The sequence below is a fragment of the Lipotes vexillifer genome, unplaced genomic scaffold (genome assembly GCF_000442215.2).
Source record: "Lipotes vexillifer unplaced genomic scaffold, Lipotes_vexillifer_v1.1 scaffold763, whole genome shotgun sequence".
Classification (NCBI taxonomy): domain Eukaryota; kingdom Metazoa; phylum Chordata; class Mammalia; order Artiodactyla; family Lipotidae; genus Lipotes; species Lipotes vexillifer.
Window position 1 is genome coordinate 3,425,791 of NW_006770909.1, and position 14,653 is coordinate 3,440,443.

The window sequence follows — 14,653 nt, forward strand, 5'->3', positions numbered from 1 at the left end:
GTATATAATATTATTAACACTCATGACAATTTCAAACCAACTAGCATTGGTATAGTTTCAACTTACTATTAGTTGTGGCAATTTATGGAAAAAAGGCGCAAAGCTTATTAGGGCCCAGCAAACCAGAAATACTTAATCTTACACTGTGGAGTTCAAAAGTGACAGTACAGTGTGAAGACACTATAAACTGCCATCTCCTTCTCATAAGTCTCTTAAAACAAAGGCTGGAAAAATACTCAGTACCTCAAATATAATAACTAACAAAAATATTTCCATTAACTACTTTTTGTCCAGAGTGATTAAGGACAAAAAAAATAGGAATTCTTGTTGCTTTATCTGAAAAACTGCTAATAAGCTCCCGTTATAAGTTCTTTACACATTACAGCAAGTCGTCTTGGTCTTCTGATCATATATATATTCACATATATATATGCATTTTTTCAAGTAAAGAAATGTTTAACAGATGTAAACTATTTATTGAATATTTGCCACCAAATATTGTTAAATACATTATCTTGCAGCATATCGCTTTCAAGTTAAAATGTCAGAAACAAACACCAATATTTACAATTCTTTTAAGGAATGTTATATAATGACACATTAAGGCGTAAATTCTTTTGGCTTATAATTCTTAAAAGAATGATAATAGCAAAAGTGATGCAAAATCTTCAGTGTGAGATTATGATTAAGCTACATTTTACAAAAATATGGTGTAAGATGGCAATAATCCCATTCAACATCCTGGATTATTAGATCCCTTCAGGAGGGACTGATAATTTATACAGTCAAACTTTTAAATTTACAGATAAAGGCAGTCCAATACTGCCACTGAGAAGTACATCTCTTAACATATACAACTTTCAGGCCACAGTTTTGAAGGTCTGAAGTATCAAGTTGGTTTGATGAATTAGTCGGTTGGCACTTATGAACACATTTATTGCCCTGTTTCAAAAAAAAAAAAAAAGAACAATTAATTTTATCCCCCAAAAAATCATCCTTTAAAAATATTTTATACTTAAAATGCCCTACTAGCAGTAGCAATAAAATCAATTTAGGGGAAAAAAAAAAAAAAAAAAAAAAAGGCAAGTTAGTACTGAATATCACAAATTTTATCCCAGCTTGGAAGGGTCCTGCATCATTTGAAACTATCTAGGAATTACTGCCCCCTAGTGGTTCTGGCTGGCAATAAGGTGTTGGTGGGCTGCTGGTGGCACCTCAACAACCAGAGTTCACTTATAGGTCAAAAAAATAACTGGCCAAAGAAGAGGATTCAAACATAGTCTCCAGCTGGTTTCACAGAAGTTACCAGAACAACATCTGCTAAAACATTATACTCAGCCTCAAAATCTGTATATCAATGGGCATGATAAATACTTAAGAAAAAGCTCATTACTTTGAATCTGATTCATCCCAATCTCTCTTACCTTCTTTCAAAAAAAAAAAAAACTGAGAATTTTACTTTTAGAATATACTTTTAAAAGAAAATAATCATATGGTTTCAATATTTATGAGTCCACAATATATAAAAATATGTTCTTAAAAAATTACTTCATGCTGCACCGTATTTCCTATCAGTCCATTTTCATATGACCTGGAGCACAGAGGTGACGCCCTAGTCCCCTTGCGTGGCCTTATCAGTTTCTCAGTAGCAAAGCTAAGCTTGTACAGTTGTCCCTTGGTATCCAAGAAGGACTGGTTCCAGGACCCCCCTCAGGTACCAACATCTGTGGATGCTCAATACCCTTACATAAAATGGTGTAGTATTTGCACATAACCTATGCACATCCTCCAGTACACTTTAAATCATCTCTAGATTCTAACCCGTAATACCTAATACAATGTAAACGTAATGTAAATAGCTGTGAATACAATATAAATGCTATGGAACTTTCTGGAATTTTTTTCCCCAAATATTTTCAATCCACAATTGGTTGAATCCAGGGATGTGGAACCTGCAGATACTAAGGGCTGACTGTATCTTCATCCTAAACATTCCTCAAAAAAGGGGGACTAGGAAGAATTAGATGAATCAATGCAAATTCATCCTCCTACTGAAAAATGGCTCAAAGATCAGGCTCTATTAATAATTTTCAATTTTGAGGAAACAGGGACAAGACTTATGGCACATTATTCATACGCAAGTAATGGTAATTTAAACAAGCTGCTGAATGGAGAAAAAGTAGTAGAGAGCTTGAATAATCCATATGCCTGTTTAAACTGTTAAAAATACCTATGGCACCAAGGCACCAGGATTTTTAAAAACTGAACCCAAGTGATTCTAACGTACAAACAGGAATGAGAGTGAATAATTTCAGATTAATGAAAATTATGTTCCAAATCCATGATAGTTCTCAATCAGTATCATAAATAATTTTTCTTAATGCAAATTATTCTTTTAATGTGTTTTTTGGTTATTTGGGCTTAGCAGGGGAGACCAAGGAAAAATAGACGTAAGTTTATTTTCAGAACACACCTGGCTAGCTTATTAAACTAAGTCAACAAGGTACATTTCCCCTAGACAACCTGAATAGTAGAATGAAACAACACAAAACCATTAATAATATTTAGCTCAATATCTTTAATTTAGAATAAAATGTAAATATTTCAACCTGTTTGAACTATTTAAAATAACTATGAAAATCAATATACCATTCTAATGTATTTTTATTATTTTTTAATATTACTACAGTAATATTGTAATAGTTTGACATGGATATTGGGATCTTAAAATGTCAATGGTGGGATAAGATGTTAGAGGTCCCTGCCAATTACAGCTGAAATAATCACCATTTATTCTTCTGCTTCAAGCACTGTAGGAAATTGGTCTTGTCCACAAAACTCTACTTGAGGTACAAAGAATTCTCTGTAAGGTATGAGGCTGCAGAAGACATAGCCTCTGCATCAGTTTATACATTATATGTACATGTGTATTATACATAAATCACGTAAGATTACTTGGCTTTCTAGAATGTTCTACAGCCAAGTGTATGTAAATTTTAAAATAATGTCCTATTTACCTTTTTAGTATACTTCCTGTCTTATAGAAAGCCCTCCCTATTCCAGGACAGTGGATCACAACCGTTTACAGCATTTTAAAAACACGTGAAGCACTTTTACTAAAACACACCTGAACCCTGACCCCACTCCAAGCCAATGGAGTCAGAATCTCTGAAGGTAGGGCCAAGGCACTGGGATTTTAAAACACTGAACCCAAGTGACTGTAATGTGCAAACAGGATTGAGAACCACTGTTTTAACAATAGTGCAGCAGTTCTTTACAGTCCTGCAGGATCCATGACATCTGGAAATTTCTCAGAAATGTAAATTCTTGGGCCCACCCGAGACCTACAGAATCAGAAACTCTGGGTGGGACCCAAAAGCAATCTGTCTTTAACAAGCCCTCCTCCAGGTGATTCTGAGGCTATTAAAGTTTGAGAATCACTGCTTCAGGGGTTGGTAAAGTAGGCCAGTAAGCCAAATCTCACTCACTGTATGGTCTGCGAGCTAGGAATACTTTTACATTTGAAACAGTAAAATTTTTTTTAAAAATCAAAATATTATGATGTGACAGCTGAATTATATAATTCAGTGTCTGTAATTAAGGTTTTGTTAGAACACAGCCACAAAAGTACCACTTGTTTCCACACTGTCTACAGCTGCTTCTGCACTACAAAAGCAGAGGTGAAGTGCTGCAGCTGCAACAAGCCCACCAAGTCAAAATATCTGCCATCTGGCCCTTTTCAGAAAAAGTCTGCAACTCCTGCTCCAGACTAGAGTTATGGCTGGATTATCAACCATTCCCTTTCTATTTTTAACAGTCTATCTTAGTAAGTTGGTGTAAGTATTAATAATATAGTAAAAGGGTTTAATTTATATGATTTTAGTATCATATAAAACCACATAATTTTCTAATTCTTAAAAGAAAAGGATGATAAATGACAATACTTACTTGCCATCTTTAAAATAGGTTTTCAGAGTATCACTGAAACTTTTGGAGTACTTTACAAATTCTTTCTTTTGGTGTTCAAGTGCCTGCAGACATCAAAAATAATTTTAAAAAATACTAAATAAGAAAAGAGAAGTAACACAAAAGCCAAAGTCAAAGACAGGAGATTACACAGAATACGAACATACCTTATATTACAGATGAGCATTTTTAGGAGTATTTACTTAAATATATGTAACAGCATATTTAAATGCAAGGACAAACCCAGTCATTAATGATACAAAACCATTTCCAATAATTCAACAGTCTTATTATTTAATTCAGTAAAATGACTAAGTGTAAACCAATATCTAGGGTGGCAGCTTGCAAGGCTTCTACTAAACTTACCCTGCGGTTCTGGTATTGATATTTCTTGAAGACACTGTTCACTGTATCAAGAAGTTCTTTTATTGCACTAGCTATATCCCTGTTGGGTGAGGAAAAAAGAATCTTCTTAAAATCAGTTTCACTTGAAAGAAGTCTACATTTTTTTTTAAGAATCACTGCACTGTTAACTACCATATGAACACTGCATCAAGCACAAATACTGTCTAGTTGAATGGGGGTTTTAGCCTGTACCCTCCTGTGATCCCAGCTACTCTTGCACTGCTGACAAAACACTGCACAACTAACATCAGCTTTCCCAAATCAGTAATATTTCATTCAGCATTACGCACTCAAATTTATAAGAAAATACCTCTGCCTCTCACCTTTTCCGGTTACAATTCTTCCTTTATCTGGCTCATGTAGGTGAATTCAAGCAACCATATCATCCACTTTTGCTATTTCATGAACAATTATATGAAATTTTGCTATTACACGTAACTCATTTCTGTACTTAAAACACCAAATTACAGACCTGGTGTAGTTTTGAAACATAGTTTCAAACATAGTTCTGATGTTTAAAATATTTCCTCCTCAGATGTAGCTCTCCTCTCTTAAGACACATCTAATCTCTTCCAAACTTTTGCTGACACTATTTCCTTTAGAAAATATATTTAAATTTCTGGGAGACAATATCAGAATATTCTTCTACCTTAACCTTTTCAGCAATCATCCTTTGAGTATATATGTATCAGCACTTTTCTCCCCTTTCTAAAGAAAGAGAAGAAATCAATAATTCTCATCTGACTTGACTATTCTTCCTATCCATGTACCATTTTTTAAAAAGTCTTCTTATCTTTTCTCTATGCCCTTTTCAATTTCCATGTTCTAACTTCATAGTAATATTTTGGCAAACTGAACTTACTGTAATTCTGCATTCTCAAATAGCCTCTCAGTCTCTAAGGCAAACCTTCTCTTTTTCACATCCATTCTTAGCTGTTAATTGCTACAAAAACTTTTACTGTTCAAATGCAATGCAAGTGTGAAGATATGAATTAGTAAAAGACCAACCGAGACCACCCCAAACATAACCTTTTATTACCTACTTTTTAGTCATAAATCTCAGATTTCAGTTATTTCACACCTAAAACATTTCAGCTGTACTATTTAAAGAAAACCAAAAGGCTCTGTGTCCAGATTTTTGTACGTGTGTGTTTCATGGCTTATTTCTAGTAAATAAGCATATGGAAATTCTAAAAATTACAAATATACAGAATTTTGGTATAAAAAAGTATTTTAGCCTATTCTGAAGTAGTAATGATATTTTTATTAAATATTTCAATAACTATTTCCTTATTACCTCTTGTATTTCAAATACCGGCGTCAGGCTGAAACATTAAAACATTAGATATTCAAAACAGGATAATGAATTTACATAATTACATCTGTCCACTCTTTTTTGTTTTTTGGCCTCTAGTAATAACAATTTTAAGTTACATTAACTATTCCTTTATGTTTTCGAGAAAGTTGAATCCTTCTGTATTGCTGTGATGGGTGTAAGCCCCCTACCGCTTAATAAAACGGTGTCATATGACCATCCCATTATGTGAGAAAAATTAGTTTCAACAAATAAAAAATGTCAAATCTCTGAATATGGAAGATTCTTCAAACCCACAATAAGCTTATTCAAAATGGATACAACAAAGAAAATTATAGTGATCAGACAGCTGTTTATACACAACCATACCTTGTTGTGTAACTTTAATGAATACTGGGAGTCTGTATGTACTTTAAAAGAAAAGGGGAAAAAAATCTCCCCAGGTGATTCTGCTGATGAACCAGGTTTGGAAACCACTGCTTGGAAACCCAGAACCTAGAGCTAATCCTTGATCCACTATTTGCCACGGAGCTTTATAAAGACCAAAGCTGTTTATCCCTAGGCCTGGCCTTTTCTAAAACAATCTGCAGCAATTTATGTCAAATATTATGTCATCTGTATGTACATGGAACAGCATTTTCATTTATGACACTAAGGTTTGCACCAGGGAAGCTAAATTATTTTAGTAACTACCCGAGGGTTTGTTTCCTATAAGAGAAAATACCAGCACACACACACAAAATACTTCAGACGATTAAACAAAATAAAGAACTGGGGAAAACCTGAGGGTAAAATAATTAGAATGCAATTATAAGCAGTTTGGAGTTAATGGATTCTCTGACACAGGACATATAGTATGTGTAAGTAGAAAGGAATTTTGGCAACTTGCAGGTTGCTAAAGGGGTTAAGGGGGCAACTCTGGGGAACATACACGCTGAAAGAGAGGACCGCAGGCATCAGAAGAAATATAATACGTCTTATTAAAAAAATTGCATGGAATAGTAGAGCTTCTAACTGTATCAAGCAAATTTGTATAATTATGTTTATACAAACACTCTAAAGGAAGGAAATTCCTACACTGTATGTTTAGTTTGGTCTAGACTGGACACCTCTGGAAAAGCTATTTTGAGGCCAGCATCAAAACCAAACGCTGGTAAATTTTCACCTCTGAATATGCAAATGTAGATTATAAAGAGTAAACAGGGTCTTCCCTGGTGGCACAGTGGTTGAGAGTCCGCCTGCCGATGCAGGGGACACGGGTTCGTGACCTGGTCCGGGAAGATCCCACATGCCACGGAGCGGCTAGACCCGTGAGCCATGGCCGCTGAGCCCGCGCGTCTGGAGCCTGTGCTCCCCAACGGGAAAGGCCACAACAGTGAGAGGCCCGCATACCGCAAAAAAAAAAAGAGTAAACAGATAAATGCATAGCTTTCTGGACTATTAAATCACCAGTTTCCACTAGTCATCCATTAATTGGAATGTATCCTAAGAATGAATTTTATAAAATATTTGCATAAGCTCAAATGTAGTCAAACACATTCATTAATCAAAAGTACTTTAAAAATAATTTGTTTGCTGGATCATTTTTCCTAATCAACTTCATAGAGAGAGGGAAAAAAAAATCTTATTTCACAATGCTTTAGGTGCTGTGAGTGTATGCTAGGTTCTGTGCTAGGTACCATGTATATCATTTCAATTCTCACAACTATTACCCTCATCTTCACAGGCAGAAACTAGAATCACAGAAGCTAAGCAAAATTATCCAAGGTCACAAAGCAAAATGCTGGAATGGGGAGTCAAACCTAAGTCTGCTGATATATACAAAAATATATGGATATTTGTTAGCTGACAGGAATCTTTTCTCCTGTAACATTCTGTACAGTACTTGGTATAGTAGGTATTTGATCCATGCTTATTGAAAAATATTGTTAAAATATTTTGAAAGAAGAGGATATCCACCTTAAATATGAGAAAGTAAAATATTTTAAAGAAAAATAATAACTGTACAATATGTTGTGCTTGAAAGATAAACCATTTTATATTTTGGTGCAATTTTATCCACTAATTTGTCAAACAATTAACACTGCTAACAATATATATCAAAAGTTATCAATATATATCAGTGATACAAATAATTATACCTTAGCCATCCATGCTAATGCACACATGGTTGAATTTCAGCCTCAGAAACAATACATATTATCAACAAACTTTCCATGGCAAATTATCCCTCCTAAAATAGATACGAAATAAATTTTAATTGCCAATAATCTTAATTCAGTTGGCTGAGTACACTCCAGAAAACAGAAATGAAATATTACTATTGCCCCATAAATGAGAGACAAGACCCCAATTCAGCCTCTGTCAATGACTAAGGACAAGACTCTTAGGTTCTTGACCTCAAGTCCCTTTTGATCAAAATGTGGCTATTAGTAAATTGGTTTTCAAACGGTATCTCTTTAGAGCCACACTGGGTTTAGCAGAGACGTCTCCAGGACTTCCTAAGATGGAAAGAGAGTATCAAGATAGCAAGATGAGGGCTCCGGACCTACCATCTCTATCCCAGCTTCAACTACAACAACACCGTTCTGCCTCCTTCCTACTGACACCCTAGATAGGATGTCCTTTACCACACCTCTTCCAAACAGCAGAAACGTTCTTTTCTTCAATCACCAGATTAGATCAACATTATGAATCTATGATTGGGAAGCAGCAGAGAAGTCCCTGGAGTCAGTCTGCTTAGGTTCAAACCAAGTTATAGAAATGTAGCATATGATCACCAAAATAAATTAAACCTTAAATTATTTGAAAATTTTAGAACTAAGTGTTTAAACAGCTGTGTTTGAGATCACTGATAATTTACCCTTTTATGGGTCAAACGTGTTCACTTTATACCAAACTGAAAATAAAAAGCTGTATTAAAAACTGTTAAAGAAAGCTGGGGCTTTCCAATAAAGGTAAAATATTTACCTTAGGGTTTATCCCCTGTGACATGGATTTTGGCTAGTCAGTGAAGTCTTTTGTACTTTCTGATCCTCAATTAGAGGACTAAAAAGAAGAGGGTCACTCCTTGATAGCTGGGTTGGTACCTATCACCGTTATTTTCTAAAATGGGTCATACTCCTCCCTCTAACCCACTCAAAATAGGTGGCCAAATAGCTAAAATAGAATTTTGCAATGTGAATTACAAGGAATACTCTTCCCCTGAGAAGTATGCTAATATTTATTCCAAGGCAGCCTCTTTCAGTTCTTTAAAGATACAATGTATGATGCAGCTTCTTCCAGAAAAAGATCTGTGCTAAGTTCTTCCTTTCTAGCAATTTCTACTTGTGGTTTCACCAAAAGGTTGCATTGATAGTGCCACTACAGTTATTCCCGGCTTTCTCTGTTTTCCACCCATTGAGGCTGAAGAAAATTATCTGACTCTTTAGTTTGAAAATACTTATCTAGAAATTATGCTTGGAGCTTCCCCCTCATTCCTCCGCCCTCTCACCCCCGAGGAGAGTGCTCCTGGGTTGAGGCACTCGTGCCCCTGCTCGAGAATGACCCTTTTTGCTGCTGCCCATCAACCAGCCTCCTGGCCTCACACAGTTCTCAGTCTTTTTTTTTTTTTTTTTTTTTTTTGCGGTACGCGGGCCTCTCACTGTTGTGGCCTCTCCCGTTGTGGAGCACAGGCTCCGGACGCGCAGGCTCAGCGGCCATGGCTCACGGGCCCAGCCACTCCGCGGCATGTGGGATCCTCCCGAACCGGGGCATGAACCCGTGTCCCCTGCATCGGCAGGCGGACTCTCAACCACTGCGCCACCAGGGAAGCTCCTCTCAGTCGTTTTTAACCTACATCCCAAAGGCAAGGATTTTTGGAGGTTCACCATCTGGTCAACATTAGAAAGTGCTATTTATCACTAAGGGTACATACATTATTATGCTAATGACTTGTACCACTTCTGAAATAAAAACAATATTGGTATCCTTCGTTATTAATCTCTAATTCATCCAACTCCTCTCTTCACTTTAATCTGACATTTACATTTTTCCATTTCTCACGAAGTTCAAACTGCATTCCAGTTTTATGCACATTTCACTGCTTTTAAACATTCTAAAAAAATGTTAACTGTACTCAGAAGCCAAAGGCACAGTTTAGAAGTTAATAATAAAAATGCAGCAATTAAAAATTTTCAAATTTTTAGTTTCAATTTAATACTAATATCATACCAAAGTAAAACATACAGAATGAGTGGTTCCTTTGAAGTACTTAAAAAAAATAAGAACCAGACAAAAAGTTGCTTACTTGATTGTCTGCAGAAACCTCACTCTGTCATTGATCTCATCTGGGATCTTACTGAGAATTTGTTTAAGTGCTCGTGCCTTTTCGTTTAGGTCCTGGAATTCTGGCTCCGGTCGTTCAATCATATACTCTGATAAAATACATAATAAAAAAAAATCATGCAACTTGCTGTCAAATTCAAGTCTAAGAATTTCCAATGTGTTGGTCAAGGAGGTGGGGGGGGGAGGGGGGAGATAAAGGCCAGATAATTAGGGAAGACATGGTTGCAAACCAGAAGTCATTACAGTTCAACTTAGTTCTGTAATTATATTAGGGCTCCCTCCAAATAAAATATCAGAAAATGAAAGACTGAACATTTTCAATTTGGGGTAAATGGAAACCCATGAAACCTTAAAAATTAAAAAAGATAAATAAATAAATAAATAAATAAAATTAAAACGGAGGCCTAATCAAGTTTTTCAGGCCTCTCAAGCTACATTTCACAAGGAAACCTTAAAGTAAGCAACATCTGTAACAAATACAATGGCAATGGGGAATATGAGTTTAATAAAAACCTCTATACTGAATGTACTACCAGATTCATTATAGACTTGGAAACATTACAACTCTACCAACTCTTCAATATAACTCAGCCTAACAGGCTACAGATGCTCAAATCTAGAATAATGATGAGGACTTTCTCATAATTTATGGAATCAGTTAAAAACATCTACATCTACTTTTGTTCTCCCTTAATAAACATGGGAAATTATACCTCTATGTTTTTCTAAATTAGTGGGAACTGAATTTAATTCAGTTAAACTAAATTTAACTGAAACCCATTTCTAATTATTTAAAAAAGCAAAAATGTGAAAAGATGCCAAAAGGATGATTATTACATTGTTCTCTCGAATCTGTGTTTGAAAAAAAAAACGCAATACTAAAGTTTAAAAAGAAGAAACTCATTACTTTCAAACTGGTATTTGCATAAAGTCAACACAAAATAAAATAACCATTCCAAACAGCTTGTCTCTTGGTGAAACTAGAACTCATCAAACATATTAATTAGTAGGGGAAAAAAATTAAAGCATGCAGCATAAACAAATGCTTTACTTCAAGTAATTAAATCTGACAAATATAAAATAAAAATAAGAACTACATTTCTATTTTATATGGGTTTATTTTTTCCCACTTTCAAAACAGTAGCAATAACAATAAGAGGGAAGGGAGGAGAAGGGGAGGAAGTCCCTTTTATTAAATAAGAAAGATCTGGAGGAAAAGCTTTTCAACAACTGTAAGGAACTAAACAAGACTCTTTCTGATTACCTTCTACATCATCAGCTGCCATTCGAAGAAGAGACTCTGTGAAGTTGACTTCTACACTTTTTTTCTCTAAAATTTTCATAATGATGTCTTGTGTGAGTCCTGGATTTTCTTTTTCAGCCTATAAGAAAGAGAAAGCTAGTTTTGAAATATAGAAACTAAATCAGCATTTCAAACCTAAAACCTAATTGTTTAGAACCTGTTGGGACCTCCTTAAACTGATCAACTTATAAATAAGAGCAGAAATCTTTGCAAAGCAGGTGTCGTGATGGCACTCACTTATGTTTGGGTACACCTTGTGCATCCGTAACTTCTTATTACAGACATGGTCCCATTTTCCATTTCAACATAAAGTATTTAACATTTCCTACTTCTCATTTACACTCTCTTGCAATTAAACTAATAACAAACATAGAAATAAAGATTATATATACACTGGTAGTTCTTCAATTACTTTTTTCAATAGATTAAAGACACTGAAGATTGTTAGCTTTTTTAGCTATTTCGACTTGAGGATCAAGCAGTAACTCATCTCACAAATTTTTTTTTTGCAGATTCTTTACATTTAAATTAACAGAATATCAGGAAAAACAAACCAAAACAAAAAAATAACCCGTCTTTTGGAGGTTTTGTTTTGTTTTGTTTTGTTTGTGGTACGCGGGCCTCTCACTGTTGTGGCCTCTCCCGTTGCGGAGCACAGGCTCCAGACGCGCAGGCTCAGCGGCCATGGTTCACGGGCCTAGCCGCTCTGCGTCATGTGGGATCCTCCCGGAACTTCCTGGACCGGGGCACGAACCCACGTCCCCTGCATCGGCAGGTGGACTCTCAACCACTGTGCCACCAGGGAAGCCCCTTTTGGAGGTTTTATTGAAGCTATGTGATCCCTTAACTACATCCCCACACAACGATTTTCATTTCCTATTTTTGCAGCAAGAGTATTTCCTTCAGTAGCTTTCAGAACATCATTAATCCTTTTACTACCTCCTGAGCTTGTTTCACTAATGAGTTTGCATTGATTCGATGTTACTTACACTCTCTACGGTACTAAAATCTAGTCATTTCAAGATTGAGCGTAAAGAGTTCTGAGTTTACCGAAGTTAATTTTCGAGATTTTGGTTTTCCCTTGTAATTCCGTCCCATTTTATTTAAAAAAATTTTATAATCACATTCTGTTTCTTTTAGGATGCCTGCCAATTTTAATCATTATGCTGACGATTTCCTATCTTTTTTGCCCTGATATTAAATAGCAAACAGAAACACAACTTATGATCTATCAGACAGCAATCTATTTGCTTCCTGATGTGCCAATTATGTTTAACCTCTGCCTCCTCAATTCCATTCTGGTATCACTGCAGATTCAGCTTTATTTGGTTCCTATTGCTCTTCACATTATAACACCTTGCTTCTCATTAATTTCAAGTACCAAAAACTGAAAGGTTATGGAATGAAAGGAGAAAAAATATACACATTTATCTCAATCCTGGGACCATTTTAACTGCTGTCAAATGCTATACAAGAAAATCATTTTGATAGTTGATTAATAATAATAAAATATGTCCTACTGAATTCCATTTCTTTTATAACCTGTTTTGATTTTTCCTCTCATGAATATATTTAAGGAAGAATCTACTTTAATAAATAAGATTTGCCATTAAAAGCAAAGCTGTACAAATACGGCTTAAGACAGTATCAACATCATTAATCTGGTAAACTGCCACAAAATAACATATAGTATGTATACTAATTAAATAAGCCACTATTTGATAACAGTGGTTTATCTTCTCTAAGTAGCATTAAATCTACCTACATAATGAATTATCTTGGAAAGCAGGGGAGCATTCTCTATGTGCTTCCAGAGAATGCCAACAGAAAAATAATGCCTCTCTGATTAAGTTATAATAAGCTACTGAAAGAATTAAATGCTGAAAGCCTGAGAACAAAGTTTTCAATACCAAGTTCGTTTGCAGTCCCCAAATGCCAAAGCTGGAGCATTACAGAGTTCTTACAGAGGTCCCTAACTTTCTTGTTCACAGTGTTCTTAGTACCAAAAGAAATACCTAACAGTGCTGCGTATTAAGTACAAACAAATTAATGAATACGTACATGCTAACAACTTAGTAACCTTTAAAATTACATGAATTGAAAGAAAAATATTTTATTTTATTATTAAATAACCACAATCCCTAACGAGATGTGTGCACCTGTTGGGCACTGCACAATTTCTCAAATGTTGGAATTAGACCCTTCCATCCTCATTTCCTGTTGTACATTGATTTTCTTGTGATACTTGCATTCTATCAATAGCAGTGGCCAAAAGTCCAGTTTCACAAAGATACGACATCATTGAAAGGAACGTAGCCCAATCAAATATGCTGAAACTGCAAACTATTTCAAGAGTCATTCACACAGTGTCAACCTAATGTTGAGTATCACTGTGTTCCTTCAAATTTTTAAAATATCCCACGACACCACTCTGAGTTTGCTGCATGGTCCTGGAGTGCCTCGGCACATACTCTAGCATCTTAGCTATTTTTTTTAATCTTAAAAGCCTTAAATTTAATCAGTGACTCTAGTTGACAAAACAAATATATCTACCCTTAAATCAGAGACTCTATCTCTACCTTCAAGATATCCCTCTGAATACAACCTTAAACTCTGCTGTCCAACTTTTCTGAAAAATCCAAGAGTGAGAGACAACTATCCCAAAGGCAGTTAACATCCACTTTTGTGGAGCAATAATTCTCAGCACTATCAGAACCTCCCAGAGGGAAGAGGAATCAACAGCAGGATAGATATCATAAAAGACAATATTAACTAGTATTGTTTTATCTTTGGAAAAATTATTTTAATCCTTTTTCTCCAGATAACAAAACTAGATATTAAAGCTTGATAAGTATCACTGTTGTGGACCAAGAACTGGAAACATGAATATATATATATAGATATAAATATGGATATATGGCTGGGCAAGAAACATGAAACAAGGTTTTTAAAATCTTTTTCAAATAAGTTATAGTGTAAAAATTACAAAAATCTTAAACTTTTTAATGCATGTCCTCCTTTAAAGTCATTTGAAATTCTAACAAATTAAATATAGTAATTAAGAATAAATCAATGCAAAACTAATATATTTTCCTCCAAATAACTTCCACTATCCCCAATTAAGAATCAGTGCCGTGGATAAAATTACCCATGTATTAAGCCAGATCTGTAATAATCACATACTTTAAACACAGTTTGCTTTTTAACTGTACTTTAGAGTTAAAACATCAGCTTATGTATAAGGATATTATAAGAAAGAGCTTAATGAAATTCATTATTTTATCTCTTTTATGAATGTCATTGAGTATATACCATATACTACTTCAGAGAGGGTCTTC

The 14,653-nt window shown here is 35.0% G+C and overlaps 1 protein-coding gene across 2 annotated transcripts in view; it reads right to left on the minus strand.

Moving 5' to 3' along the window:
* Positions 1 to 455: 455 nt before the first annotated feature.
* The window catches only part of PDCD10 (programmed cell death 10), a 39,582-nt gene continuing 25,384 nt past the window's right edge, over positions 456 to 14,653 (minus strand). The window contains exons 4-8 of one of the 2 annotated variants that reach the window (XM_007446425.1): positions 11,277 to 11,394; positions 9,975 to 10,101; positions 4,333 to 4,411; positions 3,949 to 4,031; positions 456 to 942 (exon numbers count right to left, since the gene is read on the minus strand). In XM_007446425.1, coding sequence (XP_007446487.1) covers positions 861 to 942; positions 3,949 to 4,031; positions 4,333 to 4,411; positions 9,975 to 10,101; positions 11,277 to 11,394 — 489 coding nt within the window. In that variant the 3' untranslated portion in view covers positions 456 to 860. The remainder of the gene's footprint in view (positions 943 to 3,948; positions 4,032 to 4,332; positions 4,412 to 9,974; positions 10,102 to 11,276; positions 11,395 to 14,653) is intronic. The other variant, XM_007446426.1, reaches the window with a different exon arrangement.